Here is a 26,875-nt window from a genome sequence, read left to right on the forward strand (position 1 = left end):
GTTCGAATGTGATTAAGTAAGAATTTACAATTTTATCATCTCTTGAAAAATATTTTAGTAAATATACATATCTATTTTTCACTAAAATAATGATTATAGTAAAGTTGGTCAACCTGTTTACGTAATTAATTAATCAAAGTCCAAACAAATTTAGTTGTTTTCTTAATCGTATATGATTGTAAAATAAAAAAATGAATTGACATGCTCTTTATAATAGAATTTATAAGAAAATTTTTTACAATTATGTAAAAATTAGTAATATAACATATAAGAAAATGTAATAGATTTTCATTCGAACGTTAACGCTCTCTAGTGACGATTTAAAGAAACATTGAACCGGCTGTCTTGTAGAGGTAGAAGTCTACCGAAGTAGATGGAAAAAAAGACCAGTAAAGTGTGACTGGTTATATGGTGTGATTTTGGAGTAGTGTTACGTTTTGAGTATTATCTTGTTGTGCTCGCCATGACGTTGGTTTGAAATTGTATTTCAAAATATTAATCCCGATGTTGGTCGCAGGACTGTGCCAATGTAGTTTTCATGCTTTTAACGAGGAGAGAATCCGGGGAGGCAATTCGTGGATACCGAAGAAAGCTTCAAACGTGTTTGAAGCTTTCGAGGTCGTATTCATGGAACTATGAACCTGGACTCGTTATCTTTTACTTTGTCACAAATCAGTTATTTGGTTACGAATTTAAATAAGAAAAATTTTCGAGACAGCTGCCAAGAAATATCAGTTGTAAGTAGAAAAAAACCTGTTGTACTACTGCATCTCTTATGTCCACCCCTTCCACCTTCTATTCATCACACGCCGTCCTCGGAACAACGCAATATGCTTCGTGAATATTATTACAGATTCCATTTAATTTCAATTATTAAAGTGAACATCTTCACAAAAAAAAAATAAATGTGGATTTATATATAGATTAATAAACTTATTCTATAAGTAATGGCAATTGAATATTCACGCGGCATGAAATACATCTTGAACTTAGCCTCTTTCCGTAATTTGTATGTATTCCAACGTATTATTTCGAACGATGAAACTCTGTATATTTTTCAATGCTCCCTTCTAAAACATAAATAATAATAATAATGTTTCAGTTACTTAACAAATATAATAGTTGTAAAATACTTATTTGTTTGAAGTTATTTTGAAATATATTATAATCTTTTCTCAGTTTTATTTCTGTTACTGAATATGTGATAATGCCGTAGAGGTCATATCTAATATATTCATGTTTATATACATATTTTATATATGATAATTCATCATTCTAAAATGTATTATTGTATTCTAGCTGGTGCAGTGGAAGGGTTTGGAGGCAGACAGACATTTGCTGCGCTCTTTACTCTCGTGCATCGACTTTTCTACAGGAGAGTCACCAGAATTAAGTGCGAGAGATTACTTTCAAGTGCAACTTCTAAAACAAGAGTGTACTAATCTTCTTAGCAAACCTTCTTTTATTTCTAATCTGTGCTTTGCTATAGACCATCCATTTCATCAACAAAAGGTATATTTTACTTTTTATTTTGGTAAAGATTATCAGAATTGGTGTGTGTATATGTGTATATTTATATAAATTGATATATATTAAACATTTCTTTATATCACATTCTTTTAAAACAAACAACTTTTGTTAATTTTAACTTTATCTTTTAGACTTTGAACCCATCACCAAAGTTTTTTTTACGTTTAAAAAAGGCACTTGGGTTAACTCTGGTACAAGAAGTTGCATTTGCGATTGCATTGCTCCATTCTGAAAATACTGAAATTCGTACATTAGCTCTAGAGCACGTACAAAAACAGCTGCCTGAATTGATAAAAAATTATATTAATTCTGAAACAAGCAACAGACATCACGAAGAAGGATTGCACGATTCATTACCTGAAGTTCTTCATCTTATATTGTCTCAAGCTTTTCATTCAGCCAATCAATTTGGCCTTTCATCTGAAGCAAAAGAAAAATTTCTCAAGAATTTGAGGCGCGATTTTCCCCGTGAGCTGGTACCAGTGGTGCTAGCACCACTCTTGTACCCAGACAACGGGGAAACTCCGCAAACCAAAATCGAACTAAACATGGCTGTTAATCAAATGGTAATACAAATAATAATAACTGTATAATTATTGTAATATATTATATATTAAAAATCTTTTAATACATGTAATATGTCTATTTTAGGATGGGAATTCTCTAGTAGAATTGATTATGGAATTAGGATATGGATTCACTAACAGTGTTGAAGAATGTCGATCAGCTTTGGCTGGTTTAGGGGCTCGAGAAATATCTCCAACATGCGCAGCAAGGGTTTTAGGTCATATGGCACGTAGCTGTAGTAGTCTTGATGATGCTGGAGGATTACAATCATTTTGGGGTAATTCAGGAGCTACACAAGATGCAAATAAGGAAAAATCAAGTGATAATGCTGCTCCTACTACATGGAATGTTGAAGTTTTTGTTCAAGCTTTAAAAGAAATTGTAATCTTTAGTAACTGATATCTAATAACTTTATGTATTAAATTAAGTATTTAATTTTAATTTATGTTCATTGTTAATTACAGCAATCAACATTATCTTGGAATGAAGTGATAGTTAAACTAGATCATGCAGAATTTGTTATCAAAGATAGACAAGGATTGAATTTGTTGATCACAGGATTAAGGTTGGGATTGCAACATCAAGGATATCCTCCAGATATGTTTCCCGTGGAACTTTTTTATCGTCATTGGGATAACATAGAAGGACAGTTTTCTTTAGTGCAACAAATTTTAAAGTGCCCTGATATATTTTGTTTCGCCGATTATCCATATCATTCTGTAACTGTTGATGTATTGAAAGCAGCACCAGAGAGTGACAGTAAGGAAGCACAAACTTGGAGGTCCTTAAATGTAGTTGAATTACTCTTGCATATGGCAGAAAGAGGACTGTATGGACCAGTTCAAGAAATATTTAAATGGCCCATTCAACACTGCCCTGATGTTCTTGTATTAGCATTATTACAAATTAGTGCTCCTATTACAATACTTAGACAAGAATTACTTAGTACATTAATGCCTATTTTTCTTGGGAATCATCCAAATTCAGCTGTTATTCTACATCATGCATGGCATGGAAATACAGTTAAAATAAAATCTATTATTATGCATGCTATGGCAGAATGGTATATACGTGGAGATCATGATCAAACAAGACTATCTCGTATTCTTGATGTTGCTCAAGACCTCAAAGCATTAACTCATTTATTGACTGCTCAATCGTATCCATTTGTTATTGATCTAGCCTGTTTGGCTTCAAGAAGAGAATATTTAAAATTAGAAAAATGGTTGACTGATAAAATTAGAGAACAAGGAGAAGTTTTTGTTACTGCTTGTGTAAAGTTTTTACAAAGACGTTGTCCTCAAGTAATGGGACCTGGTATAAAGGAAGATCTTACAGTACCAAAAGCAAGTCAACTTCCACAAGAAACACTAACAACAATGCTTGCTTGTTTGCAAGTATGCGCTGGGTATGTTTTACTGTTTTTGTATTCTAAATGTTTTTAATATAAATAATATTTCCTTATTATTAATATTTTTTTTATTTCCCCTCTTTTTTATTTTACAGAAGTGTATCTCAAGAATGTTCCGAGGCAATAATGACAATGGTACAAAATTGTAGTCTAATGTTGAGTAAAAGTACAATGAGTAGACCTCCACCACCAGGAGTTTTACGACATCGTGGATTGGAACCTTTTAATCCAGCAACTTTGGGAGGACAGGTATCGAAATTAATGTAATTTCTTATATTTACTTGTACACTAATCTTATATATAAATATATCTTATTTAATTTTGTAGTTGTTTTCTTCAAAACAAGTGGATCCGCTTGGAAATTTAAGTTCAAGTCTTGCATCTATTGGTTTGGGTTCCAGTCTTGGTCCACCAAGTAGTTCTGCGTTTAATTTATCAGGTGCACTTGGACCTTTAGTATCAGCACCTGGCTCTCCATCTCGTCTCATGGGACCTTCTCCAAGTCCATTTCCAATGTTACCGTTATCTTCACAGTTGCATTCAGGACCAGTTGGTACGCAAGGACCATCTGTTTTACCTGGAAGTACAACAATCGGAGGATTAGGACGACTTGGACCACCAACAGGCATTGAAAAAGCAAGAATACCTGAAGCATCGAACTTATTTCCTGATATGGCACAAAATGTTTCCAAAGAAATTGAAGATGAAGCAAACAGTTACTTTCAGCGAATATACAACCATCCGCCACATCCTACCTTATCAATTGATGAAGTTCTTGATATGTTAAAAAAATTTCAAGATTCTGGTAGTAAAAGAGAGAGAGAAGTATTCAACTGTATGTTGCGAAACTTATTTGAGGAATATCGATTTTTTCCTCAATACCCAGATAAAGAGTTGCAAATTACGGCACAATTATTCGGAGGAATTATCGAAAGAGGATTGATTAGTAGCTATATGACACTTGGATTAGCTCTGAGATTTGTATTGGATGCACTTAGGAAACCAGAAGGCAGCAAGATGTATTACTTTGGCATAACAGCTCTGGATCGGTTCAAAAGCCGTTTAAAAGACTACCAAACATACTGTGATCACGTCAGGGCAATTCAACATTTCAGTGAGTTCCCACCACATTTAATTGAGTATATAGAATATGGATTCCAGGGGCAGGAGCCTCCCACAAGACCTCAAGGTCCAGTTCTCCCAAAATCTTTAGCAGCTATGCTGGCACCAGTTACTACACCATATAAAACTATTACAACAACAACAATAACGACAAGCACTACTCAAGCGAAATCATCCACGACTCCAACCACCTCTCTCTCAGCCAGAGTAAGTAAAATATAAATTTGAGAACTGCATAATACATTTTCATTGTTACTTATGATTTTTTCTTTAATTTTAGCCTTCTATTGCTAATGCAACAAACATTGATACGTTATTAGTAGCAACCGATAAAGAAGAAAAGATAACAACACCTCCAGAAGCTTTGCAAGATAAAACAGCATTCATCTTCAATAATCTTAGTCAACTTAATTTACAACAAAAATGTGACGAAATTCGAGAAATTGTCACAGAAGAGTATTGGCCTTGGATGGCTCAGTATTTAGTAATGAAACGTGCAAGCATAGAATTAAATTTCCATGCTTTATATTCAAATTTTCTGGACTGTTTGAAATTACCAGAAGTGTACAAAATGGTTACTAGAGAAACATTTAGAAACATAAAGGTTTTATTACGGAGTGATAAAGGAATAGCGAATTTTTCTGATCGCTCACTTTTAAAAAATTTAGGTCATTGGCTAGGAATGTTAACTCTTGGCAGAAATAAACCGATTTTACACATTGATATAGATCTAAAAAGTTTACTTGTCGAAGCATATCACAAAGGTCAACAAGAACTTCTTTATGTTGTTCCATTTGTTGCTAAAGTACTTGAAAGTTGTGCAAAAAGTCGTGTTTTTCGTCCACCTAATCCTTGGACAATGGCAATTATGAATGTATTAGCAGAATTACATCAAGAACCAGACCTAAAATTGAATTTAAAATTCGAGATAGAAGTATTATGCAAAAATTTAAGCATTGATGTAGGTGAATTAAAACCTGCGCTTTATTTAAAAGATCCAGAAAAATTACGGAACTTAGAATATCAGCTATCACATCCTAATAAAAAGTCTGAATCAAACAACAATCAGCAACAAACACAAGGTCCTATTGAAGAATTGGTTGGTCCTACTACAGCTGGAACTATTGTTCCACAAACAGCTCCAGCAAATACAACACCATCTTTACCTACTGGTCCACCAGAGCCGCGTTTTAATTATATGGATATTTCTGTAACAGGGATTGCTAATATTTCTCAACATATCACCATTAATAATAATTTGCCATTATTCCAAACGCACCCACATTTGAAACAATTTGTTCGTCCAGCTGTTGAAAGAGCAATTCAAGAATGGATTCATCCTGTAGTTGATCGATCGATCAAAATAGCTCTAACCACTAGCGAACAAATTGTGAGAAAAGACTTTGCATTAGATCCAGAAGAAGTTCGAATGAGAACAGCAGCAAGACATATGGTTCGTAATTTAACTGCTGGAATGGCTATGATTACTTGCCGTGATCAAGTTTTGGCGTCAATTAGTACAAATTTAAAACAAGCTTTTTTAACTGCAATGATGGGCACCACCCCACAACAAAAAGAACTTGCAGAACAAGCAGCTAATGTAGTAGCTGCTGATAATATGGAACTTGCTTGCGCATTTGTACAAAAAACAGCTATTGAAAAGGCAATTCCAGAAATGGATAAACGTTTATTGAATGAAATTGAATTACGAAAAATTGCACGGCAAGAAGGAAGAAGATATTGCGATCCATTACTTAAATATCAAGCTGAGAGAATGCCTGAACAAATAAGACTAAAAGTTGGCGGAGTGACGCCTCAACAAATGGCTGTTTATGAAGAATTTGCGAGGAATATTCCAGGATTCTTACCACTATCTGAACGAGACACACAAGCTTTGTTAATGCCAAAACCTGTTACAGTATGTATTCCATATTCTATATGTCGTATATTTATAATTCTTATATAATATTGTTTATTTAAAATACTTTTTTCTTAAAGGAACCTACTGTAACTGCATTTGCTGCTAATCCAGCAGTTGCAGTAGCGACGGCACAACAAGTTGCTGCATATGCAGCAGCTGTGAGTAACGATGAAGTTGGAGCTATGTTAGAAAAACTTGCAGCTGAAGTTGAAGTATTGCTTGCTGCAATGGGTCCAGTTACACCTCCTCCACAACATGCTGCTCTTCACAGTCTCTTAGATTCTATTATCCTAACACGAAGATCAAGAGATGCAGGCGCTGCTATGACATTACTTAAAAAAGTAAATTATTACAAATTATATTATTTAAGTATGTAATCTACATTATATGCAATCTATATATCTCTAATTCTAGGCTGTAGAAGGTTTATTAGATGGCCCTACCATTACCAGCGGTGTAATAGATTCAGAAATTATATTGCGATATAGAGAACTTCATCTACGTATTTTAAAATGTTTACAAGATCCACGTGCCTATGGCATGCAATGGACAAACAAACACATTACTCGGTGTTTAACTGAGTGTCGAGAAGAGTTTCGATACAACTTCGAAGCTGTCGATTATCTTATCAGGTATTCTATTTTTCATAATATATTATTAAATTATTAAATTTATTTGAGTGATAAAATATAAATAGTACCGTTACTATCTTTTTTAGGTCTCATTTAATTAGTCTTCCACAGTATGATTTAGCTTTGGCTCAAGCTATAGATTCTGGAAATTCTATGGCGACAGCATTTGCTATGCAGTTGGTGCAACTTTATTTAATTGATGAAAGACAAACTACACATGTTGCCGAATCTGACCTATTTCACACAATTGAAATACTTGCCCGAATAGCTCACCACAGAGCACCACCTGAAGGGTGACTATTAATATTACGATATTAATTAGTGCAGAATTAATTCAAATAAAACATATATTTTTTTTTTCAGAATTTTACTGTTTAGACTGACAAATCTGATAGAATCATTGCGCCTAAATCATGATACAGGAGTATTAGCAGACAGAGCTCCTGCTGGCCCTACGGCGCATATTCATTCTGGAATTCTACAGGTGAGAGTAAGTAAATTCTGCCAATCTTAAGGCACCAAGAACACACGTTTGTATTTACAATTTATGTTATTTATTTTTTACAGGCTCGTGACTTTGACGATCCACCTGGATTGATGGAAAAGACGGAATATTTGTTACGCGAATGGATCTCAATGCATCATAATCCAACGCATGCTCGTGATCCCACGAAAGCTTTCGGAATGTTTGTCCATCAAATGAACATTCATGGAATCCTTAAAACAGACGATCTCATAACAAGATTCTTTAAGTTGAGTACTCAGATGTGTGTCGATTCGTGTTATCGTGCTTTAGCTGAGACAAATTCTGTAGAATGTATTGTTCGTGCGAAATGTTTCCATTCGTTGGATGCTTTCGTTCGTTTGATCGCACTTCTGGTAAAACATTCTGGTGACAGCACAAACACTCATACAAAAATTAATTTACTGAACAAGGTTTTGGGAATCGTTGCTGGTGTATTACTACAGGATCAGGAAATGCGAGGAACTGATTTTCAACAATTACCGTATCATAGAATTTTCATCATGCTTTTTTTGGAACTTTGCACCCCTGAACCTGTATTGGAAGCAATAAATTATCAAGTATTAACTGCTTTCTGCCATACGCTACATATACTTAGACCAGCCAAAGCTTCAGGATTTTGTTACGCTTGGTTGGATATAGTTGCACACAGAGTCTTTATTGGACGTACGCTTGCGATTACACCACAACAAAAATGTTGGGGCATGTATGCGCAACTTTTAATTGATCTCTTTAAGTACCTTGCATCATACCTTCGAAACACGGAACTTGCAAAGCCTGTTCATACATTATACAGAGGAACAGTTAGAGTACTATTAGTCTTATTACACGATTTTCCTGAATTTCTTTGTGAATATCACTATGGATTTTGTGATGTAATTCCACTTAATTGCACACAGATGAAAAATATTATTTTAAGTGCATATCCAAGAAGTATGCGGTTACCTGATCCATTCACGCCGAATTTAACAGTTAATCTGCTACAACAAGCAACACATACCCCCCGAATATTGACAAATTTTGCATCTATGATACAGCCATTAAGTTTCAAAAAAGAACTTGATTCGTATTTAAAAGCGCGAGCTCCAGTTACTTTCCTTTCTGAATTGCGTAGTAATTTACAAGTGTCTCAAGACACCGGTTTTCGCTATAATATTCCATTAATGAACGCTCTCGTACTTTATGTTGGGACACAAGCTATATCTTTTATTCGCAGTAAAGGACATACGCCTAACATGTCTGCTATCGCACATTCTGCACATATGGATATATTTCAAAACTTGGCAGTGGATCTTGATACAGAAGGCCGTTATTTATTCATAAATGCAATTATGAATCAGTTGCGGTATCCTAACACCCATACGAATTACTTCTGTTGTACACTTCTGTACTTGTTTGTTGAAGCTAATACGCAAGCGATACAAGAACAAATTACAAGAGTTATTCTTGAAAGACTTGTTGTAAATAGACCTCACCCATGGGGTCTTCTTGTTACTTTTGTTGAACTTATCAAAAATCCAACATACAAATTCTGGACGCATGAATTTATTCACTGTGCACCAGAAATTGAAAAGTAAGTTATTAATGATAATTGTGTATTTTATTATTTTGATTTTTCATATAATGTATATTTTTTTATTTATATTGTTTCAGGTTATTCGATTCAATAGCTCATTCGTGTAGGAACCTAAAAGATTTAGAATCCATTCGGGAACCGAATATCCCAGAGTGATAGGACGCTTTATTTTTCATTGTCGATTTGTGTACAGTAAAAAAGAAGAACATAAATAATAAGAATCGCGTGTAAAAAGTTGTTAATGTACGGATAGATGTACCATACTTTGGGCTTAACTTTTGGTGGATAGATATTGAATAATCGTATATTAAGTGTATCAATTGAGCTAGAATAAGCGAGATTACTATTATGTTAATATTTTAATAAAAATATTGTTGCATCGATCAGAAAGCAACGAACATTCAACCTCACAAAATGTGTCTTTTGAACAGTGTACTTGAGACAGTGTGTTACCACGACATTGTAATATTATAGCACAAATGTCAGTATAATGCGTATCATAATGAAGAAGAGGAAGTCAAGACAGCAAGGGTGTTCAAGAAGTAATAGTGAATTTTTGTAGGTTAAATTGAATATAAATGTAATATGAATAAGTGGTATATTGAATCAATACCAAAATTAATATGTTGTACTATGTAAGTCATTTAGGGAGTATTTGCAGAATGTATGGTGCACCTGAAAATCTGTAATATAGTATATAATTACTAGTATACATTGATGTAATTTTTTAAGAATTGTAGCTACGAAAAAAGATAAAGCTGATTAATTAAAATGTGGTTTAAGTAATCCTTTGCTTTATATGTTAAGTAGTGATTTATAATTGTCACTTATTAAATAATTTATTAAACTTTATATACATTATTTGTACAAAACTCAAAACTTATAATGTTAGAGTCAAACAACTTGATGATCACGTGTTGCATGGTAAGAATCCCTTTCCTTATCTGGAAATTTGGTTGGTAAATTAGGACTATGCAAATGACATTTTGCGGGAAATTTTATTCCCGCTACATCTACTTCGTAATCTCCTGACAATATATATTCATTTGTCACTTCTTGTGGACGTCCTTGTGAGTCAAAATTTTGAACAAATCCAAGGCAAACCTAAATAAAAATTTATTGATTATTATAAATGTTTATATTTTGTAATTTTTATGCTTTCAAAATTTACCAAAGTTTTATAATCATATAAATTTAGTAATCTGTTAATAACGTTAAATATGTACCTGCTTTTTGAATGTAAATCCGTAACCTGTAGTAGTCGTCATTCCACAATATTTTCCATTTCTAAAAATAGGTTCACTGCCCCAACACCATGTATCTAATTCGGGATCATGATCGTTTAATAATAGCTGCACATATTTCCGTTTTACACCTTCTTCGCGTTGTTTTAAAAGAGCATCTCTTCCAATAAAATGCACACCTTTCTATTAAGCATATAGCTTTAAAATATTGTTTTAATTAAACTTTAATATATAAATCATGCAAATTCTAAAGATAACTACATCTAATTTTACTCTCCAAGTTCGTCCACATTCCAAAGGAGTAGTAAAGGTGTCTAAATCTTGACCCCAAAATGCGTAAAATTTTTCAACTCGTAAAGCTCGAGTTGCATAGTAACCAGCATGTTTTATTCCATACTTAACTCCAGCATCTACTAATCTTGTATAAACATGTAATGCAAACTACAAATGTGTAATGTGTACATCAATAAAATATAAAATTCATAATTTAGAAAAGATTTTTTTATTAATTTAGGATACTAACTTCATTTGGAATATATAAGACATAGCCAAGTTCTCCAGTATGAGTTAAATTCATTGTGCGTATTCCATTAGCAAGACCAACATCTAACTCCTTTTCAAGAAATAAATGTGTGGTAAACATAATAAAATTAAATATGAATAATATAATATTAAATATACTTATAATTAATAATAAATATAATTAATAATTAATAATAAATACCTTAAAAGTAAAAAATGGAAAGTTTTTGGGATTTAAGTCAGTATCTGTTAATTCTGATAATAATTGCCTAGTAGCAGGACCCATAATACAGATTGCTGTATATGCTGATGTTACATCAGATACTGCTACAGAACCATCTACTGGTAAATGACGATTAATCCAATGCTTACATCGAGTTTGTTGTATGGTAGGTGCAATCATCATATAACTTAAATATAAAAAGTCTAATTATATAGCTATATCTTATATCTTATAAGTTGTACAACTTATTTAAACAACTTACTGATTGGGAGCAATACGTGCTAAACTGCAATCATTTTCATAACCTCCACGATGATTTTGTAGACCTGTATGAATAATACCTCCTACTGGAACATCAACATCATTGGAACACAAATATTGTAAAAAATCGACTACTTCCGTTCCATTTGACTAAAACAATACATGAATTGAAAAATCATGTAATGCAATAATATATCCATATATTAGTTACAATAATCTATCATACCCATAAATCAATTTTAGTGAAAGAAGAATAGTCGCTCAGTCCAATTGTTTCTCGACATGCAGCATACTCATTCCAAACTGCTTCAAACCATGGTGGTTTACTGAACGTATTTGTATATGCTATCTTACATCTTTGAAACCCATCAATCGTCTCTAAATCTGTGTAGCAAAGCAATCTGTATAATAAAATCCAGTTTCTTCTTTTATAATACAGACATGTTAATAAATAATGTTTTATGAAGAATTTTATACTAAAAAATATAGAAATATCTATCTTCTAATATAAAATTTTTCATAGAAAATTTGTCTTTTATAAAATAGAGTGAACCTACCATTATCACCATCTAATTGAAACCAGGATGGTCTCTCGTACCCCATTACTTGACCAAATATGGCACCAGCTGCTCGAAGTTTTGGATAAATTGGAGACATTCTTAAATTTCTACCAGTTTTAAATTCATGATGTGGATATTGTAGAGCATAATGCATGCCAGGAACTTCTTTTACTCGATCACGTAGGAATTTACGGTTGTTATGAAGTCCCAAAAATCGTGACACATCTAATTCATACATATCTAAAGATGTTGAACCGTTAACTATTAATTCTGCAGTTGCTCGACCAACTCCACCAGCTGCTGATATACCCACCTATAAAAATTATATTTTTGTATATCTTATAATTTCATAACTTAAGGTAACTTACCGTTTTCATACCAGCAGCAATATAATAATTACGTATTTCTGGTGCTTCACCAACTATCCACTTACAATCTGGAGAAAATGCTTCAGGACCATTACATAATTTTTCTAAAATAGCATTTCCTAGACTTGGAATTCTATAAAGCATTTGTTCAAGTAATATATGAAAATGGTCCCAATCTTCTGGCAGAAATCTTTGCTCTGTACCTCCTAAATTAAAATTTGTTGCATGTTTAAATCTATATAAGGTCAATAATAAATAAAAATCTATATCTAACCAGGTATTGTTCCATCTTCAAATGCTGGTTTTGCAACTGGTTCAAAGCCACCAGCTAATAAACTTCCGTTATTTTCTCGAAAATAAATATATCCATCTAAATCCCTTATAACAGGGGTCATAGGATCTAAACCATTAATTGATTTTGTATGCAAATAATAATGTTCTACAGGGTGGAGAGGCACCTAAAAATAGAATATATTTAATTCAGATTATTTATAAAAATTATATTTCTTTCTTATATTCACTAATAACAGTAAAGAAAATATTTAACCTTTACATATGGCTCGCTTAATTTTCCTACATTACGTGCCCAAAATCCAGCGCAATTAACAAAATGTTCACATTCAATAGTACCATGTGTTGTTTCTACAGCTGCAATTCTACCATTTTGTGTAATAATTTTAGTAACTTTACAATTTTCAAACACTTTAACACCTAAAAGTATTAGGAGCTAAATGAATTTTACAATCTCATTATAATATGAAATTAAATACATATTCTTATATCCTTTTTTACTTTCATGAAAAACTGTAAACACCTTTCTTTCTTGCCTCTCCTATTAATGTTAAACAAATTTGATATGGATCTCCCACTCCATCCCCTGGGATCCATAATCCACCAACTAAATCATCTACTCGTAATAATGGACATATTTCTTGTACTTGCTTTGGTGTAATCAAATGACATTCAATATTGCGGGAACTAAAAATATTCATAGAATGATCTACATTTAATTAATTTTATATACTACTACAATTAGTAATTGACTCACATAGACTGTGCTTTCATTCGTCTAAATACAGTCATACGATCTCTTGTGCGTGCTAAAGAAAGACTACCACATTGTTTCCATCCTGTTGATAAGCCTTTTTTTTCCAATGCTTTATATAATGCTATGGTATTCTGAGCTAGCTTAACTTGTGCCAAACTTGGTTTAAAAGCTCCTACTAATCCTGATGTATGCCAGGTTGTTCCACCTCCTAATCTAAATTTAGTCAAAGTAAATAAATGAAAATACATTTTTATCCAGTCCAAAATGGACTTACAAAGTCTGCCATTTCATACCTGCCGCTTTCTACAATAACAGTTTGAGATCCTAATCCCATAAGTGAAAGATGATAAGCAACTGCACCACCCATAACACCACCTCCACATATAACAACTTTTGTTTGCTTAGGAAGTGGGTCATCAACATCTTCATTTGTTTCTACAGTAGTTTTTGAACTACTATGTCTTATTCTTTTGTTGTAGTTGTAAAAAGCAAAATTATTCCATTTTGTCACAAATTTATTACAAATTAATTTAGAATGATGCCACATTGTCATAATGTATATAGATAGAACTTTAATATCTTTTACTAATTTTCACGTAAAAACAATATAAATATACATGTATATTTATAGATCATCACGTTTCTTTTAAGGTTAGATTGTTATAGAATGCGAGACTGTTCTCTGAACTATCGTTTCATTAATTGTCTTCAAACACTATCAACTATATTATGTTAACATTTAATTTACAAAATTCAAAATACGTTTAGTCTTTAATAAATGTCATGTTCCTGTAAGTTTTTATGAGATCACTTAGATAAAATCGGTTTGAAAAAGAAATAAGTAGTTATAACCGATTTATATTAAATAAAAGTAAAAAATTTTATTTGAATTATAATTTTGAATGTTATATAATAATACAGTTTTGAAAATATAAAAAAAATGTTTAACTAGTAAAAGTCGACGAAAATATGTAAAGGCAGGCAAAAATTACTTAGGACATTAAATTTTATTCATTTTGTTTATAATATTATAATTTTATTAATATAGAATACACTGCTGAACATTTTATATAAAAGCATATATATTACACTAAAGTAATATCAAAAATACAGATTAGTTAATCAAATATGGTTATTTTTACAATTATTGTTATTTATGACTACATTTTATGACTACACTTTTTTTTATGACTATTGTAAGAATTAGTCTCTTCTATAAATATACAAGTAAAAATTACTATCTTATTCAAAAATACATTTTTGAGATTTGCTATTAGTATAAATTATTTATAAAATACCTATATTAATTTGTATTTATACATATATAGGCACTCCATTGAAAGGCATTAATTACATAATTTATGGAATATCAACTTTTTTTACATTAATATTATTAATTGATTTTATTTTTAAAATGTAACTTTTCTGTTATATGTTATAAAGTATTTATTTCTATTTGAAAATATATAAATTTTTATAAGTGATAAAAAGACAGCAGTGTACATTATTTCCAAAAATAGTTATTTTCATAAACTTCTTCATAGACTTCATAGACTTCATAAAAACAGGCACAAATTGTATAAATTTATCATCTTTAACAATTTAAAAAAATAGATTTTTAACAGTACTTGCATACACAATAGTACTTGAATATTACCTCATCTAGAAGTAATTTTATAAACATGTTACATATGAAAATTTATATTATGTACTATTTGTTGTAAACAAAATTATCGATGAACCTTGTTTTCATTTGTACATTCTGCTCAATTATTTTATACTTTTATAATGAAAAAGTTTCCAAATATAACAAATAAATTGAATTCTAGGAATTTTTTCATTTAATATTTAAATCCACGAATATGTTTAATGATTCCCTTTATGAAAGTAAATATCAAATACCTTTTTTATATAAATATGTGCAATCTTGCATTGTGCATTACATACAGGGTGGTTGGTAACTGGTGGTACAAGCGGAAAGAGGGTGATTCTACGCGAAAAAAGAAGTCGAAAATATAGAATAAAAATTTTTCGTTTGAGGCTTTGTTTTCGAGAAAATCGACTTTGAATTTTCGCTCGGTACGCGTACACTTTATCACGTCTCATTATAACGGATCTCACTGTAGATCGTTGTCTCGATTGACGTTATGTTGATAAACACTTCCAATGTGACCGAAGTGTTTTCCTACCTATTAACTTACTATCCGACTTTTATCGCTATCCACTATCAATACCTATTAGTCTACCATCATGTCTACATACAGCAATCGGGAATATACGGACATGACACTTTCGTTAGGTGCGTGTGGTGGTAATGCATCAGCCGCAGCTGATCATTACAGACACCGGTATCCCAATCGTCGACATCCTGACAAACGTGTTATTCAAAGAGCAGAACGAACCCTCGACGAATATGGTTCTTTTGAAAAACTTAGACGACATGGTGGTCGTCGACGACGCGTTAGTGTAAATGTTGAAGAGCAAATACTAAAGGACGTTTTGGAACATCCTGACATAAGTGCAAGAAACCTTTCTTTGCGGTATAATCTTAGTTGCTTCACGATTCTTCGAATTCTACACGAAAACAACTTACATGCTTATCATATCACCAGAGTACAAGGACTCATGCCTCATGATAAGATTTCGTGAAAGGCATTTTGTCATTGGTTGCTTCAACAGCATGCCAACGATGCAGAATTTCTGTTAAAAATTTTATGGACCGATGAAGCGAAATTTACAAGGGACGGCATGTTCAATGTCCATAACATGCATAATTGGCAAAATGAGAATCCTCACTCTATTCTTGAAACACATTTTCAAGTAAGATGGAACGCAAACGTCTGGACTAGCATAATCGGACATCTAATTATTGGGCCATATTTTTTCGAAGGAAATGTAACGTTAGCAGCATATTTCGATTTCTTACAAAACAAACTACCGGAATTATTAGAAGATGTACCGCTGAGAACTAGAGAAAGTTTAATTTTTCAACAAGACGGTGCACCGCCATATTTTAGTCGTCATGTGAGAGATTTTTTAAACCAACATTACCAAGGCTGGATTGGTAGTGCTGGAACAATGGCTTGGCCACCACGCTCTCCTGACTTAACTCCGCTTGACTTTTATTTATGGAGCCATATTAAATCAATTGTCTATTCTGAAGAAATCGCAAGTTGCGAATAATTGAAAGAAAAGATTATTGTAGCCTTTCATACTTTAAAACAATCGAATACGTTAGAAAGTGTTCATAGAAATTTAATTAGAAGAGCAGAAGTATGTGTTCGGCAGAATGGGCAACATTTTCAGCAATTTTTGTAATAATAAACTTTATGATTAGTTCATATTATTTCATTATGTATTCCTAATTTTCCGTTACGGCAAAAACAAACTTAAACTGCGATAATATCCATCGAGACAACGATCTACAGTGAGATCCGTTATAACGAGACGTGATAAAGTGCACGCGTACTGAGCGAAAATTCAAAGTCGATTTCCTCGAAAACAAAGCCTCAAACGAAAAATTTTTATTCTATATTTTCGACTTCTTTTTTCGCGTAGAATCACCCTCTTTCCGCTTGTACCATCAGTTACCAACCACACTGTATATCAAACTTTCATGTGAAAAATATTTGAAGCTGATTGTTTATGTTCCAAACATTGCAAATATTTGTTGAAGATAAAAACTAAAACTTATTCGTTATATATGTATATATATGATGCAATTTTCAAATGACTTCAAAGTGAAATGCAATAGATACTAGTATTGTGTTATCTTATCTCCTATAACGTCCCAGATAAGCTTTACAGTTAGGGCACCTGTGATGAATATCCATACATTCATCAATACAGCATGGAATTAAACAGCATCCCAACCAACATCTGTTGAAGATAATATACAAAATAGTAATATAATAAATTACTGAATAAATAAATTAAAATACTGAATTGGTAATTGAAAAATATTTTTGTAAATACCCCATTAATGCAATTATAACCCCAGATATATAGGCAATCATGCCAGGTTCTGTCTTTGTTGTAGTATCTATTTCTGCATGGCAATGTGAACAAATTGTATGTGTTGATCCTGGCCCCAGTGGAACAATTGTTGTTACTATAGTTGGTCCAGTTGTGTCTATAAAGAAATAATAAAGTTTTTAAATTTATTTTCTTAATTAATTAGTTAAATTGTAGAGTTCACTATAAAAAAATAAGAATGAGACATACAAGTTTCTGCAGATGTGAAAGGGCTAGCAGGTGGAACACCACCCATTGTTTGTGAATAACCAGGCGGTACATATGGAGGTGATTCATAAGGTGGTGGTGATCCATTATTATACATGATGTCTTATTTATAAATAGTCTATCTATAATTAAACACAATTATGTAACTATGTATAAACGAATAACAATAGTAATAATCCATATTTTTAATCATACTTAGATGCAAATAATTCAAAATTTGTATTGTATTTTAACAAGATGTAAATAAGAATAATTGTATATAATATATGTTATATTATATCTAATATGACATATTTTTGAAAATCACTTAGAAAATTAAATTATAGAAATATCATCACATAATCAAGTGTCCAATTAATAACAGAACAATTTTTACCTTATAAAATTATTAAAAATTATTAAATATACAATTTAAATACTACAGTAAGTTACAAATTATAATTATTCATTAAGAGAAATATCAATAATAATCGTATCTTAAATATCAATTAATTGATTGCGAATAATGTCAGGCTGACATTTCACTTTATTTGAGTTAATGTATGACAAGTCGCAATGATCTTTTGTTAATGTTTGTCTAATTACAAAGTACGCCATAGTTCTTCCTACCTTACTAAAACAATTATAAATTAAACACTAATTATTTAAATAATGTATGAGTAATTTCTAAATATAGTCCATGTGTATAATTTTAATAGGTTTGAAGTGTAAACACGAAAAACGTAACAAATATTCTTATGCACATAGATATATAGATGGCAGGATAGAGGTTTCATGAACATTCCATTGAAATTAATATCTCTGCTAATATCGATTATTTAAAATTTTTCAATTCAAATATTGTTTTTTAATCTTTCTTTTATGTAAATTAATTTAATAAATAATGAATAAGGAATTTTTGACATATGTAAGATATGTACATAAGAAGGTGCTAATAATTTCTTCTACACATGTTTTATATATTTTTTCTATTGGTTGAATGCTTAATGTAAGTAAAGCAAACCGTACTATGTTCAACACAATACGATACATGCAATGTGGATAAGTCTTGAGAAATCAATATCATTTTATGGTGCATATCTATGTATATCTACATCATAGATCAGAACGTGGTATTTAATCTTGTTTGACACAATAAACAATCGTTCGCTCAGTGTAAAGAACAGATGTTAGGTGGTTTTATGCATCATAAATTCTTAATTATCTAATTTAAATGAAAAATACTTTGAAGCATTAAAAGGTTATAGAAGAACATAAATTCTTAAATTTTATATTTTTTCTTATTGAAATTTTTTATATTAAATATTTGTTATTTGTAACAATACTCGTATCTCATTTTATATAATATAATGTTTTCAAATATTTTTTAACTTCTTATTTTTTTAGTTTTTGTAAAAATGAAGATATTGATCAGGTAATAGTTTAATTTTCTGTAATCAAGTATTAATGAACATATTTCTATATCAAATTTTTGTGGTTGTTTTTGACAGAAGTATTTTTTAATAAAATTGCAAAATGGTGTTAAGTCGAAATGATAAAAGAAAAAGGAAAGAAGGAGATTTGGTGGATCTTATGGAGCCACTCTCCGAATCTCCAAAGAGGTAAATAAATAAACATTTTAACATAACTAATGAGTAATTTGCTATAGACTATTTAATATACATTTTTTGTGCAATATATGAATCTAAAGATGTGCAAATATGTTTAAGATAATTATATTCTTTAAATGATTTAAAAGGGATTTTATTTAATTATGATATAATATAGCTTTTATTTTTATTATTTATTTTTTACATATATTGTTTATTGTAGGACCAAAGTACATGCACAAAGAAAATTTGCACAAGGTGCAACGACAGTTTTCAATCCTTCACATACTCCTATCAAGGATAAAGAAAAGACTAAACCAGCAGTTATAACAGAATTAATAACTCACAAACGACCAAATACAGAAGATTTCTTGACATTTTTGTGCTTTAGAGGTTTTTAAAATTTTACTTCATACTTAATTAATTTTATGTATCAATAATTAATTCGAATCTTTATATAGGAACTCCAATTTTACCTCCAAGCTTAAATTTTTTCAATGTTGGAAGTAAAAAGGAAAAGCCAGATACTAAGCCAGCACGTATAGCGACAGATAAAACTATATCTTCAACTAGTACATCTATTGAAAATCAAAAACCAGATTCAAGTCAGAAAAGTATCACAAAAGTGAAACCTATTATTACTGACAAGAAGAAAGTCTCAAATACAATACAGAAAAATATTACAACATTTAAAAGTACTACATCTACAGTACAAGCACTCAAAAAGAAATATCAAGAACAGCGTCTTGCTAAACAAAGAATCAAAAATAAATTTAAAACATCATGTGTTATGAGAACAAGATCTTGTACAGAACGAACGTTATTAAAATCTGTAAACAAATTAGCACCCAGAAAATTTTTACCAAGAGTTGAAACTAAGAGACTTGGTTTACGAAGTAGTGTGCTTGCAGATAAAACAAAAACAGGTCCTTCAAAAGTTAAACCTGTATCATCTAAACCAAAGAAGAAAGTTATAGTAAAACAAAAGAATAGTGATACATCAAATTCTGATTCTACATCTGAAGAAGAAGAAGAAGGTCCCTTGGAAAAATCAGTTCCACAGATGAAACGTACAATTCAAAAGGCTGTGCAAAAAAACATATGTACAAGAAGTAAATCTGAAATGAGAAGAATTACACGTTCTCATAGTGGCACAATTTCCCCAAAAAATCTTTGTAGGAGACCAACAAGGAAAACTAAAGAAGCAGCTGCTGTATATATGGAAATTCTTGGACGGAAACTCGTAAGTCCTGATTTAGAAAATGATGATAATGTTTCTATGGACAGTTTTCCAGAATTACCAAATACACGTAAAACTACTCAACCAGAAAATGAAATCAAAACTAAAGTAAAACAATCTGTTACAAAAACAACTACTAAAAATAAAGATAATAAGATTACTTCTATTCATAATACATCAAATAAACGATTGGATAAGACCAAAACTAATAAAATTGCTTTTAAAAGTAAAAGATTAATAAGAGTTCACAAGTATTGTGAAATTGATAGTGATGAAGAATCTGTAAGTTCTAATGCCACTAGTAATACAAGACCTGTTACAAGAAGAAGTTTAGGAAAATTAAATAAACCTGTAAGTCGATATCTTAGATCTTCTACTAAAAATATAACTACAAGAATGGAGATTCAAAATAATATAAGTATTAAATCAAAATGTCAAGTTCAAAATAATGCAAAATTTAATAAAGAAAAATTTGTAACTAAACGTAAACGAGAACAAAGCTCTACTAAATCATTACCTGAAAAAGGTAATGGACTAAAGCAAAAAGAATTAAAAGATACTGAATTTGAAGGTACAGATTCTGATGAAGAGACATTAGGAATGTTGCTCAATAAATTAAAAAGAAAGAAAGATGATAATGTACAAAAAGAAATTGTTAATAAAAATAACAATCAAGATATTGAGAATAAAATTGAGCAGTCTTTAAATGAAAATTTTGTAAAAACCGACCTTTCAAAAATATCAGATGACGAAGAATCTTTTCGGGGATTTACAAAGAAAGCAATATCCAAAGTATTAAATTCTTGTCAAACACATGTTAATGTTAATCTTCTGACCACGAAAAAGACCAGTGATAAATTAGAAACAGTTAAAATAGAAAATGAACAAAATTCATATGTAGCTAATAAAAAGGTAGATAAGGAATTGTCGAGTAATGAACCTTTACTAAGCATAAATTCTCCACCAGTATTAAATATACCATATAATCAGCATCTTCAAAAATCTGAAAAAGATAAATCAGAGTTACCTGATTTAATATCTGATGAAATAGAACAAGAAATATCAACAAATACTGAAAAAGAATGTCATCATAAAACAGAGATTTCATCCACAAATGTTATAGATATGTCTTTATCAACATTGCATGTAAGGAAGGAGAAAGTAAATATGTCGACTGAACAAATTGAAAAATGGTTAAATGAAAGTTCATTTGCTAAAGAGGAAAGTAAGTTAGAAATGGAAAATGTGTCTACTTTTAAATATGATGTTTGTGAAAAGAAGACTGATGTATCACATTTATCAATTTCAACAAAAATTCAACATTTGGTAAGACCAGTTAATGTTACACTTTCTAAATTAGCAGAAAAGGCTAATGTAAAAGATCGCATGAATACATATAATAAATATGCTCCCATTATAACAGGAGAATTACAATCTGAAATAAAACAGCAGAATGAGTTTTCTAATATTAATATTAATATTAACAAACAGAATACATACTTGAAAGATATTAATAAAGGGCGGAACATAAAGCCAAATAAAGACTCATGTCCTGGAGAAGAAGGTGATAGTGCACTAAAACCTGATCAAAATTCTACAGATAATTCTAATGAAAAAAAGATATCAACAGAGAAGAAAACCATATTTCAACCAAGAAAACCCTTTTTACCAAAAGTTAAAGAACGTAAAACAGTAATTCCTAATGCAAATGCATTTTCTCCAGAAAATGAAAGCAGTGTTTATGCATTTGAAAGTGACACAGAAATCCCTGTTAGTACTCCTTTTAGACGTAAAGTTCGAGAATCTAATAAATCAAACGTGATTCATAATCTATCCCAGATGGATGTAACTAAATCTGAAAATAATACAAATAAATCTGAAAATAATTCAAATAAATTTGATAACGCTCCAAATAAATCTGAAAATAATACAAATAAATTTGTCAATAATGCAAATAAATCCGAAAATAACATAAATAAATCTGCGAGTGAAGTAAATAAAGATGTAGAAGAAATAATAAAAGATAATTGTGAAATGACAATATTTAAAGAAAATTCCATCAATAATTCTGCAAAAAATGAAAATGAAATAGTAGAAATAAAAAATATATCGAATACAACATTAAATGTAAACAAATTTGAATTACCAAAAAATTTTGCAACTTTGGCTAATATACAAGTTTTACCATTAGATAAATTAACAACAACTTGGAGTAATGTAAATTGTAGTACTTCAATAGCTGTACAAGTAAATCTTGATGATAATGCACAAACGCAAAAGCAGATTGGAGAAAGTGATACAAATCAACAAAAAAGTACAGAGATATCTACTCAGACTGAAAACAACAATGAAAATGATGATGAAACTGATGGTCAACTGTTTTACATACCTTTACAAGCTGTCACAAGAAATGGACCAAATTTAGTTCAAGGACAGCAATTAATTCAAGGTGTAGCTGTAAAACTCGGTACTGAAGGACCAAATGGTCCTAATCAAAAAGTTCTTTTAAGAGCAAAATTGGTTACTAAACCTCCATCATCAATTGCACGTTGTCCTCCTGTAGGAACAGTACAGCCTACAACTCGTACTCCACCTAATTCTACTTTAATAACAACTGATCATTCAATACCATCTACTTCTTCAAGTACAGTATCAACTGTTACTACATCTAATTCCGAACTTCAACCATCTACTCCAAATAAAAATGAAAACATGGTACAAATTGCAAATAGGCAAAATATTGGAACTGGATTAAATATAGGAACTGAAAAATTGCCAAAATCACCAAAAACTCCTAGAGAAAGAAAAACCTCAATTGATTCAAATAAGAATGGGAAAAGGTAATACAAGTTGAACGTAAAAAGAATTGCAGCTTCACTTTTCACTTTATTAAATACATTATTATGTATTTCTAAAATTTTAGATGTCAGATCAAAGCAAAACAGAAGGGTTCTGAAATTTATTCTCCCATCAATAATGTGACATTTCCAAGTGCAAAAGATGAAAATAATGAAGCACGATTAGTTGAAGCTCCAACATTTCATCCTACTGAAAAAGATTTCCAAGATCCTTTAGAATACATAGATAAAATAAGGCCAATTGCAGAGAAATTTGGAATATGCAGAGTTGTACCACCACCTAATTTTAAAGTAACATTCATTAAAAGTTGTTGCATAATTAAATGTATATATTTACAAAATATAAATACATTCTTTTCTCTATTTTAGCCGGAATGCAAAGTATCAGATGATATGAGGTTTACTGCTTACAATCAATATGTACATCGTATGTTACATAGATGGGGTCCCAATGTGAAAGAAATGATGGCTATAAAGAAATATTTAGCTACACAAAGCATAACATTAACTCATCCACCTTGGGTACAGTTTCATATTTATGATTTTTTTCTACTTTCTTTAATGTGTTTATTATTTCAATTCTTTTTCTTTCTTATAGATTGGTGGTATGGAAGTTGATTTGCCTCATTTATATCAAACAGTTCAAAGTTTAGGCGGATTAAAGGAAGTGATTGAAAAGAAAAAGTGGCAGAAAGTAGCTGATGGGATGAAAATACCAAAATCTGCTCAAGATCGTGTAACCAAATTGGATGACATTTACTGCAAATACTTATTACCATATGATACATTATCTCCAGGTATTTGTGCATAAATATAGAAAATATAGTAATATAAGAAACTATAATATTTTAAAATTATTTATCAATAAAATAATGCGATTTAGAGGAACGAGGTAAATTATTTGATGAAGTCGAATCTGAGTGGATGAAAAGAGAAAGTAGAGTTTTACAAAGGCAAAATGCACCAATAAGTGAAAATGAAGAAGATGAAGATGATGATAGTTCTGACGAAATTGAGGAATGCATCGTTAAAGTGAGAATTCTAAAATTATAATCATAACCACATAATTTTCAGTTCTTCGTGATTTATATAATATATTGTATATATAAATATTGTATATATAAGTATTGTATATATAATATTGTATATATAATATTGTATATATAAATATTGTATATATAATATTGTATATATAAATATTGTATATATAATATTGTATATATAAATATACAATTTTACAGGGTAGAAACATGCCGTTAAACGCTTTTTATCGTATTGCACGAAACACACAACGTATGTGGTTTGGTGAAAATCAACGATCTGGAAACGAAACAGAAGGCGCTTCTGCTGATGAGGTTGAAAGTGCATTTTGGAAACATGTTGCAGAAAGGAAAAGACATGTTTGTGTACACGCTGCAAGCATTGATTCAAGTGGACGCGGTTTTGGATTTTCGGTTGCTAAAAATAGTCCGTTCGCAAGACATCCATGGAATCTTAAAGTACTTACTAATAACGCTGGCTCAGTACTGAGAGCTTTAGGTCCTATAATGGGTATAAAGCATTTCTTTAAATTTGTATAACTAAAACATATGTTATAAATTGATATTTTCTTATTTACAACCGTTTTAATTTTATTTGCAGGTGTGACTGTACCAACACTTCATGTGGGTATGTTATTTAGTGCATGTTGTTGGTACCGTGATCCTCATGGTCTTCCTTGGATAGAATATTTGCATACTGGTGCTAAAAAAATTTGGTACGGTATACCCGACGAACACAACAATAACTTTAGAGAGGCTCTTTCAAAAATGGTTCCACGATATTGTAAAAATAAAACTATATGGCTGCCATCAGATACAGCAATGGTTCCTCCAGAATTATTGGTTAGTAACGGAGTATCACTATGCCAGACTGTTCAGGAACCAGGGCAATTTATAGTTGTATTTCCTAAAGCATTTACATCAAGTATATGCACTGGTTATGTAGTATCTGAAAGTGTTTACTTTGCACAACCATCCTGGTTAGAAACTGCTGAACAAGTATTTAAAGTAAGTGAATAACATTCCTCTATTTTTATTTTACATATTTTATAGAATGGCAAAATAATTTTAAATAATTATTATAGGATATACAAGATAGTTGTGAACCATCAATCTTTTCATTTGAAAGATTATTATTTAATATTATTAATGACTCTAGATCTCATATAGAAGTATTAAAACAGGTAAATATGAGAGCTAATAATTATGAGATAAAAAATGTAAAACTACATATATGATTTATAAATAATTATATTTGCAGATTCTAGCAAGTGTAATTAAAATTCGTGAAAAAGAAATAGATTATCGTAAACAATTAGAATCAGTAGGTCTCATAAACACAGAAAGATTACCTTTACCAGATAGTGGAAAACGAAAGAAAGGAAAAAAAGTAAAAGAAGATGATGGCGACTTTGAATGTGAAACTTGTAGAGCTAATTTGTTTGTTTCATTAGTGAGTAATTCACAAGATGACAGTGTTTACTGTTTACCACATGCATTGCAATTATTTAATAGAAAGAAACAAATTTTAAAACATTGTACTCTAATGTACACATACAACGAGGTAAATATGTTTTTTTTAACTCAAGTGGCTTTTATAAATAATAATTTTATTTAAAATAATTTTTATTTTCGTAATAGGAGGAATTAAATGATTTGATCCATAAACTAGAAGAAAGAATTGAAGCCAAATCTAAAAAGACTAATCAAATCAAACAAACAAAGTAAGGGGTTTACAAAGTTATTTATTAAATTACATACATAGCAATTATTTATTAATCTATCTAATAATAATTACAGAATTTTGTTTTATATATATATATATCATATTTATTATTTTTCTCATAATAATACAATTGTATAAAAAAATTTGTTTCGTAATTTTAAAAAGAAATCAACTTCATTATTAGTATTAGTATAGTATTAAAAAAATTAAATAATTTAATGTGAACCTCTAATGAAATCCCTAAGTTTCAAAATAAAAAGATTACTTTTACCATCTGTAAATCGTACTTCTAATTGCAAGTACGATACCAAAACACATATTTTTTGCATTTTATTCTCGTATATTATAATTATAAATATAAACTATATATAAATTATGTTTCAATAGTTTACAGAGTTATAGAAACATAATCTTATTAAATATTTCTTACAATAGACGAATTCCATAGGACTTATTTAAGAATTAAATAAATAATAACATATAATAGCATACTTATGTATACAAAGTTTATTACGAATACTTTAAGATTATAAAATAAAAATTATAACATTCTCAATATGAGAACATACATATTAAATAAATTTCTTTGACAAAATACATTATTATTATCCTTATGCAAATTAACATGTATATCATAAAATCAAATAAATTACCATAAAATTACATAATTAT

General features: G+C 30.4%; 4 protein-coding genes across 7 annotated transcripts; 2 read left to right on the forward strand and 2 right to left on the reverse strand.

Moving 5' to 3' along the window:
• Window positions 1–342: 342 nt before the first annotated feature.
• Window positions 343–10,068, forward strand: Not1 (CCR4-NOT transcription complex subunit 1). Of its 2 annotated transcripts, none has more exons than XM_033327724.2 (14): window positions 343–737; window positions 1,300–1,512; window positions 1,662–2,096; window positions 2,182–2,478; window positions 2,562–3,505; window positions 3,604–3,757; window positions 3,836–4,837; window positions 4,911–6,548; window positions 6,629–6,892; window positions 6,966–7,183; window positions 7,270–7,476; window positions 7,547–7,673; window positions 7,751–9,279; window positions 9,360–10,068. In XM_033327724.2, exons 1-14 carry the CDS (start codon window positions 636–638, stop codon window positions 9,436–9,438), a joined length of 7,209 nt encoding a protein of 2,402 aa, XP_033183615.1. In that variant the 5' UTR covers window positions 343–635; the 3' UTR covers window positions 9,439–10,068. The 2 variants fall into 2 exon arrangements, with proteins under 2 accessions (XP_033183615.1, XP_033183616.1); XM_033327725.2 differs by having other exon boundaries at window positions 344–737; window positions 7,547–7,667.
• A 27-nt stretch (window positions 10,069–10,095) lies between these two features.
• LOC117153568 (pyruvate dehydrogenase phosphatase regulatory subunit, mitochondrial) lies at window positions 10,096–14,284 on the reverse strand. Its single transcript, XM_033327730.2, has 14 exons — window positions 13,802–14,284; window positions 13,509–13,721; window positions 13,275–13,438; window positions 13,008–13,171; window positions 12,735–12,918; window positions 12,461–12,666; window positions 12,090–12,405; window positions 11,759–11,916; window positions 11,534–11,682; window positions 11,251–11,458; window positions 11,050–11,139; window positions 10,788–10,967; window positions 10,509–10,709; window positions 10,096–10,386 (listed from the first exon to the last, which is right to left on the reverse strand). The coding sequence occupies exons 1-14, from the start codon at window positions 14,059–14,061 to the stop codon at window positions 10,177–10,179; spliced, it is 2,703 nt and encodes a 900-aa protein (XP_033183621.1). The 5' UTR covers window positions 14,062–14,284; the 3' UTR covers window positions 10,096–10,176.
• Window positions 14,285–14,882: 598 nt separating this feature from the next.
• LOC117153708 (LITAF domain-containing protein) lies at window positions 14,883–18,506 on the reverse strand. Of its 2 annotated transcripts, none has more exons than XM_076619684.1 (4): window positions 18,360–18,506; window positions 17,733–17,872; window positions 17,484–17,640; window positions 14,883–17,387 (listed from the first exon to the last, which is right to left on the reverse strand). In XM_076619684.1, exons 2-4 carry the CDS (start codon window positions 17,845–17,847, stop codon window positions 17,282–17,284), a joined length of 378 nt encoding a protein of 125 aa, XP_076475799.1. In that variant the 5' UTR covers window positions 17,848–17,872; window positions 18,360–18,506; the 3' UTR covers window positions 14,883–17,281. The 2 variants fall into 2 exon arrangements, with proteins under 2 accessions (XP_076475799.1, XP_076475802.1); XM_076619687.1 differs by lacking the exon at window positions 18,360–18,506 and adding an exon at window positions 18,127–18,343.
• A 329-nt stretch (window positions 18,507–18,835) lies between these two features.
• Jarid2 (Jumonji, AT rich interactive domain 2) lies at window positions 18,836–26,719 on the forward strand. 2 transcript variants are annotated; one of them, XM_033327992.2, is made up of 14 exons: window positions 18,836–18,990; window positions 19,137–19,164; window positions 19,241–19,351; window positions 19,563–19,732; window positions 19,801–23,419; window positions 23,503–23,728; window positions 23,807–23,959; window positions 24,036–24,234; window positions 24,321–24,469; window positions 24,679–24,988; window positions 25,079–25,485; window positions 25,563–25,661; window positions 25,739–26,041; window positions 26,119–26,719. In XM_033327992.2, exons 3-14 carry the CDS (start codon window positions 19,266–19,268, stop codon window positions 26,203–26,205), a joined length of 5,808 nt encoding a protein of 1,935 aa, XP_033183883.1. In that variant the 5' UTR covers window positions 18,836–18,990; window positions 19,137–19,164; window positions 19,241–19,265; the 3' UTR covers window positions 26,206–26,719. The 2 variants fall into 2 exon arrangements, with proteins under 2 accessions (XP_033183883.1, XP_076475803.1); XM_076619688.1 differs by having other exon boundaries at window positions 18,838–19,164.
• Window positions 26,720–26,875: the final 156 nt, after the last annotated feature.

Source organism: Bombus vancouverensis, chromosome 1, assembly GCF_051014615.1.
Source record: "Bombus vancouverensis nearcticus chromosome 1, iyBomVanc1_principal, whole genome shotgun sequence".
NCBI lineage: Eukaryota > Metazoa > Arthropoda > Insecta > Hymenoptera > Apidae > Bombus > Bombus vancouverensis.